This window comes from Sinocyclocheilus rhinocerous, unplaced genomic scaffold (genome assembly GCF_001515625.1).
Source record: "Sinocyclocheilus rhinocerous isolate Xijiao unplaced genomic scaffold, SAMN03320098_v1.1 scaffold409, whole genome shotgun sequence".
Taxonomy (NCBI): domain Eukaryota; kingdom Metazoa; phylum Chordata; class Actinopteri; order Cypriniformes; family Cyprinidae; genus Sinocyclocheilus; species Sinocyclocheilus rhinocerous.
The window spans coordinates 410,528-417,456 of NW_015635191.1; the positions used below are offsets into that span (position 1 = coordinate 410,528).

The 6,929-nt window shown below is 36.1% G+C and overlaps 1 protein-coding gene across 1 annotated transcript; it reads left to right on the forward strand.

Annotated features, from left to right (window-relative positions):
• Positions 1-1,009: 1,009 nt before the first annotated feature.
• On the forward strand, positions 1,010-6,672 carry LOC107746752 (hematopoietically-expressed homeobox protein hhex-like). The gene is made up of 4 exons (XM_016561045.1): positions 1,010-1,637; positions 4,330-4,508; positions 4,592-4,642; positions 6,201-6,672. Exons 1-4 carry the CDS (start codon positions 1,334-1,336, stop codon positions 6,345-6,347), a joined length of 681 nt encoding a protein of 226 aa, XP_016416531.1. The 5' UTR covers positions 1,010-1,333; the 3' UTR covers positions 6,348-6,672.
• The last annotated feature ends 257 nt before the right edge of the window (positions 6,673-6,929 follow it).

A 6,929-nucleotide genomic window follows, 5' to 3' on the forward strand; every position in this document is an offset into this window, starting at 1 on the left:
AGCATTCCGTGTCAGGAGCGCTTCTCAAGGCCATTATTCTCTCTTTGCGGTGTGAATGTGATGGTCTCGACACGAGGCGCCACGACTGACAGCAGATCAATTAACTGCAATGATTGGCAAAGCGCAAATATTAGCTGTTCCCAGATCAGCCTTTCATGTGTGACACGGCTTCATCTGCTGATAAACGCGCAGCTGATGTTAGTCGGGTTTCTCTGAGAAAGATCTGCAGAGCTTCAGTGACTGTGATGAGTGTCTCATTCATTACAATCCACTTCATTCTATGATAACTAAATACAAGATTATATTCTATTTATTATTTTAGTAAAGACATTGTCTTTCAAATCAAAGACATTACTACTCGTTATAATATTTCGTGATTTTATTTTTATTAATCCATTGCACAAAACAGCATAAAAAATAAAATCACAAAATCTTTACAACAAATAATTTCTAACATAGACGAATAACCGGAATACAATCAGAATAAAGTCAGAACATCTTTGTTGTTATCCGTTTAATTTCTATTGATTTGATTCATTATTCATTTCTATAATTAATTCTATTAATTTCTATAATTTCAACTCGATTTTTCATCAGTAGTAATTAAATACAGTTTACTGAATTTCATTTTAATTAAAAATTTTAGCAATTAAACTTAATGTTTTAATTTTAACGGGTTTATAATTAGGCCTATTTTTTATTTTTATTAATCCATTGCACAAAACAGCATAAAAATAAAATCACAAAATATTTACTACAAATAATTTCTAACAGAGACGAATAACCGGAATACAATCAGAATAAAGTCATCTTTGTTTTTATCCATTTGATTTCTATTGATTTTATTCATTATTCATTTCTATAATTAATTCTATTAATTTCTATAATTTCAACTTTCATCAGTAGTAATTAAATACAGTTTACTGAATTTCATTTTAATTAAAATTTGTAGCAATTTAACTTAATGTTTTTATTTTAACGGGTTTATAATGATGACTTTTTTTATTAACAATGTCATGAAAGGCCATTAAATTGGGCTTTTGGTTTAGTAATGAGGCTTAAATGAAAGTAAGATTGAATCATGCAGCTTCACGAGTGTGTGTTTAATCCAGGTGCATCCTGACTTTCCTCCTCCTCAGGTTTCTTCTGTCTTCTCCTTCATCTCATTCTTCTCGGAGAGCCAATCAGAGCTCGCGTACCTGCAGGAAGTTTGACCCGTTATTCTCCTCCCTCATAAAACATCATGCCCTCCCTCACTAGTGACCTCCCGCTTTCGCTCATCGCAACCTGACGAACTGCATGGAAGCAGAAGTCACAGGATTGTTCTCCAGCCATGCAGTTCCAGCCCTCGCACGCTCCTCTTTATGCGCCGACGCCCGCGCCGCCCGCTCACCCGACGCCCTTCTACATCGAGGACATTCTGGGCAGAAACGCGTCCGCGCCTGGCCCGGTGGCGCCCACGCCGACCCTGCCGTCTCCAAACTCGTCGTTCACCAGCCTGATCCCGTCTTACCGGACCCCGATCTACGAGCCCACGCCGATCCACCCGGTTCTGACCCAGCAGGCGCTCGCTTACGCGTCCATCTACCCGTTCCAGCGAGACTTTACGCACGCGCTGATCCGCCACGACCCGCTGGGTGAGAGCCAGACTCATTTCTGTCCTGTTTCGATCTAAACCAGAACTGGTGAAGAGCCCGCTCTCATGAAAATGCGTATCAATAGGACAATTTTCAATGTATATTTGGCGTCCTATTTTATACGCATGTGTGCATATGATACGCACCTACCCCACACCCCTAATCCTAAGCACTGCGTTTCATATGCACGCCAAAGTCAATTTCTGCGTATAAATAGCACGCCAAATAGTAGCAGAAACTCGTGCTACTGACACGCACTTTACCCTAGCAAGCTCTGTCGCTGCATGCGGCGCTACTTTTACAAAAGTTACACTTTTGTACCTTTTTACCTTTCTACACTCTTAAAAATAAAGGTTCTTTATTGGCATCAATGGCTCTATGAAGAACATTGAACATCCGTGGAACCTTTCAAATGCAGAAAAAGTTGAAAACATTCAAGTTTATAGTCGAAAAAGTTCTTTACATTTTGTAAATGCTCTTCAAAACGGTTCTTTTAGGAACTGTTCACTGAAAGGTTCTTTTGCGAACCAAAAATGGTTCTTCTATGGCATCACTGAAAAAAACACCTTTTTGGAACCTTTATTTTGAAGAGTGTAAAGGGTGCATATTAGTGTCTAAAATGCTAAATTGGTAGCTTTTAAGATTACTGCCTTGCATGGTGATAGAGAGTGGTTGACGCTTTCTTTCAGTAGCCTATTAAAAATCTGACTCCACGTTAACTGAATCTGGTCAAAATGATGTAACGTTACTGAAACAACCTAAATGCGTTCATTTGTACCCACAAAACTCGTTTTTATGGTTTAAGTCGGATTGAAATATGTGTGCGTAAAAGTGAAACCCGACGTGCATTTAAATTGTGAAATTGTGCCTAAAAGTTGGTGTGATTTGGACATAGAAAGCTGGGCTTCGTGAGGTGTGTTTACCAACAGCTCGTGTGGTTAATAGTATAAACCAGACTGACCTGAAGAGGAAGCTCTTCTTGATTTCGAAACTGCAGTTCAAAGCGCGTTTCTGTGACCCTGCTGCTGGAAACGAGCGTGACTTCGGATCGTGCTCCAGATGTTGAGCTCTCAGCGTGTTTGGGTGAGGAAGACTCCGCTGGTCTTCCTCGCGTGTTGTCGGTCTGAGGTTCAAACTGCCTGAGCTCAGCAAGCCCTGAGCCTTTCCGTTCACTCCGGAAATCTTGAGCTCTCGATAGGAGTAAATGTGCTTTCAGAAGCTGAGATGTTTTCCTGGAGCAGGACTCGTGCGCGCTGCTGATTATTTTATCCACATCCTCAATACACACATATTCAGGAAACACTCGGCTTCTGATAGCCGGGGTCCGTTTTTTTACAGATTGTTCGTTTCCTTTCATTGGGCTGAACCTTCATAACTGCTAAAACTCAAACACACCTCACGGAACTTAGTAGTGACTCTATACGCACGCTTGCTTTTTAAAACAAAACAAATGCCTATAGAAATTTGAGATCAGTTTTATTATTGCAAATATGATTTGTATTAACATGGCCTACACTAAACAGATGATAGCTCTATATCATCTAAATAAATACATTTGTATTTAATATATACTCATATCTTTATTAATGCCTTAAAAAGTCTAAATGAGATAACACAATCCTGCCAAGTTTATTACACCATTTGAATTTCATTACTCTTAATTAAAATAGTTTTATGAATCGCAAGGCTAATTGAGAATATGTTATAGGTGTTGTACACAAAATATATAAAGTTTTTTTCTTTAAATGTGACACATGTGAATGTATTTTCTTGAACTATGAAATATATGGAGGACAGAATATATTCCCAAATGCTTTTTAAAAATAGAATTATATTTTTAAAATATATTTTCAGAAAATGGCCAAAAATAAATGGGTAGAAAATAAATTATTCGTTATGCGTAATACATAAACATATATGTTTTTGGCCATATATATATATATATATATGGCCAAAAACATATATTTATGTTTTTATTTTATTTCATTTTTGCGCTGCTATATATATATATATATATATCTGTTATTCTTAAAATAATATTTATTATTTAATTATTATTTTTATGCTCTAAAATACTTCTACGACATAGGATTGCATATTTAAATATTTTAATAATTATCTCATTTTCTGAATATTCTTCATCTTTTTTTTAATAGATAGAAAAAAAGATTTACATTTTAAAAACATTTAAAAACGGATCATTTCCTACAGGTCTCAGCACGTGATTAATCGGGTGTTTACAGGCGGGATGAATCAAGTTTCCTCTGTGTTTGTGAGGGGACTGGACGGATGTTCACCCCATTCACCAGATTAACCAACAGGAAACACATTGACGGAAATTTTGCCAGAGTCCTTCTGCTCATAAACTCCAGCTTTCAGCGGATGCTCGAGCTGACAGACAGACAAACCAAACACGTTATTCACCTTCAGTCTGAAGACCTGCAGGAGTCAAACTCGCTCTTTATACGCGCGTTTATTCTTGACGTGATCATAACGTGTGTGCACTATGCAGAAATTGACTTTGGCGTGCATATGATACGCAGTTTTTACGTGCATATGATACGCATCTACCCCACAACCCTACCCATTGCGTATCATATGCACGCGAAAGTTCACTTCTGCATATAAATAGTACGCCAAATCAAAACATAAATTCGTGCAATTGATACGCACTTATTCATGTGTTTTACAGGTAAACCTCTGCTGTGGACGCCGTTCATCCAGCGTCCTATGCACAAGAGGAAAGGCGGACAGGTTCGCTTCTCCAACGACCAGACCCTCGAGCTGGAGAAGAAGTTCGAGACCCAGAAGTATCTGTCTCCTCCCGAGAGAAAGAGACTCGCTAAGATGCTGCAGCTCAGCGAGAGACAGGCGAGTCAACAAGACAACACGAGCTGCACTTTCACTCATCTGTTCCACAGCCAAACATGCTTTAGTCTGTGTGTCTTCTGCAGGTGAAAACCTGGTTCCAGAACCGGCGGGCGAAATGGAGGCGATTGAAACAGGTGAGAATCTGCTCTTAATGCACACACAAAGAGTTTATTTTATTATCGTACACTCTAAAAAATGCTGGGTTAAATACAACCCAGCGCTGGGTAAAATATGGACAAACCCAGCGATTGGGTTAATGCCTAGAAGGTTGGGTTAAACATTTAACCCAATAGTTGGTTGAAAACAACCCAATCGCTGGGTTTGTCCATATCTTTCCCAGCGCTGGGTTGTATTTAACCCAGCATTTTTTAGAGTGTAATAATTATACGGAATCCTAGGCTATGATAACTATCCTAAATAATAATCAGAATTGCTGACGTTTCGTTTTAACATTTACAGCAAACACAAACACAACTAACAACCAAAACACGGATCATGAACGAAAAGAAAAATGCACGGTACAAATAAATATATTTTATATATATGAAGGTTTCCCACTTTTAAAGTGACTTTAATCTTAAGAAAAGCAGGTTTTTATTGTTGTACTATTTTATTTTGTTATTTTATTACACTACAAATGATTTTTCGAAGTTAAATTGAGATTAGCTTACTGGAGCGCGTTTTACAAGAAAATACTATTTCGGTCTTTAACAAAATGTCACGTTTAATGCGCCGTTTCTTTGTTTTTGTGAAATTTACTTGCGATTTCTGGGTGAAAATTGTTTCTACACCTAGCCTATTTATTTATTGTTATTTAATTACCCTGTTCGTTCGTTTTGATCGCTGCTTTATAACAGCGCAATAAATAAATAATTCGTAAAAAAAAATAAAACGGAATAAAATGTATACAAAATATAAATACGAAATAAAGTTTACAACTATTTTTTTTATTTTAATGCAGTAAAATAATTGTACTGTATCATGTTTTCTACTATCTTTAAAGAAACATGTATTTAAATAGGCCTATTTTAATTATTATCGAATTTCCTGAATATTAAATTCTAAATCTGAACAACAGGCCTAGAATAGGCTATAATATTAATATAGCCTAAAGTTTATAATTCCTACACTGAAAAAAATGCTACTAAATTTTTTTAAGGTAAGTGGTCACAAACAATTTATTTTAGTTACATTTCATTAAAAAAAAATATGCTGAAAGTTAGTCAAATAAATTTGTTTATTTAAATGTAGCTAAAATAAATTGATTGCAACCACTTACCTTAAAAAAAAAAAAGTAAATTCAATGAATGATTTTTTTTCAGTGTAAGGAGCATGAGAGAGTTTATTGCTCAGTAACACATTTTTCATTTCATAAATGTGACCCTGGACAACAAAACCAGTCATAAGGGTCAATTTTTTGAAATTGAGAAAAAAAAATATGCTGAAAGTTAGTCAAATAAATTTGTTTATTTAAATGTAGCTAAAATAAATTGATTGCAACCACTTACCTTAAAAAAAAAAAAGTAAATTCAATGAATCATTTTTTTTCAGTGTAGAAAATCTCTATAATATTTATAATCTCTTTTTTTTTTTTTTCAAAGACGGCAAATGAATAAATAAATAAATGCCGCTAAATGAAAAGCTCCAAACAACATGTGATATTGACATGCTTGTGTGATGTTGCTGAAACAGGAGAATCCTCCGAGCGGTAAGAGAGATGTGGAGGACTCGGTCGAGCAGAGAAACTCGGACAGATCGAGTCCAGGCGAGTCTGAGGATTCAGATCAAGAGCTGGACATCGAGGAGGACCCACACTTCTCCATCAACCCTCAGCTATGAGTCCATCATCTCAGCACTGTACATACTGTATCATACTGTACATTTAGTAGCACAATTAACTTAATGGATGTGTAGATTTCGATCCAAACCTGTATCTGGTGTCTCGTGGAAAATATTTTGTGTTAGTCAATAAATATTTTGGGGATAAGGTTTCTGTTTAATTTGCCTTTTTAATGCATAATTATGCAAAATTCATATTTCTAAAAGATGAAGGTTAAATGAGAACCTTAAATGGTTTCAAAGTGCATGATTTGAGCTGTTATCTGCTTACACACATTTTCAAAACTTCACACACAAATGCAAGAACTGCACACAAAATGCAAAAAGCCTCGCATCTCTTGCAAAACGAAGCACTGCATTCAAAATATCACAAACACATCTCAAAAGCGAAAAAGCATTATCTGTGGATCATTTTCAGTCAATAAGCTCAGATCAAAGAGGCCTATGACCAATCAGTTCCATTTGTGATAACATAGCATAAGGAGAGATTTACAAGCAATTTTAAAAAAAGGACTGTCATTTTAAATAAAGTGAAAAAAGGAACTATTTGTAAATAATTTTGGCGATATTCACCCAATAACC

Bases quoted from the DNA above. Each gene is read 5' to 3' on its own strand.
- LOC107746752 (XM_016561045.1), top strand. From the start codon at position 1,334: ATGCAGTTCCAGCCCTCGCACGCTCCTCTTTATGCGCCGACGCCCGCG. The intron at 1,638-4,329 runs GTGAGAGCCAGA...TGTGTTTTACAG, and splicing joins GATCCGCCACGACCCGCTGG to GTAAACCTCTGCTGTGGACG. The intron at 4,509-4,591 runs GCGAGTCAACAA...TGTCTTCTGCAG, and splicing joins TGCAGCTCAGCGAGAGACAG to GTGAAAACCTGGTTCCAGAA.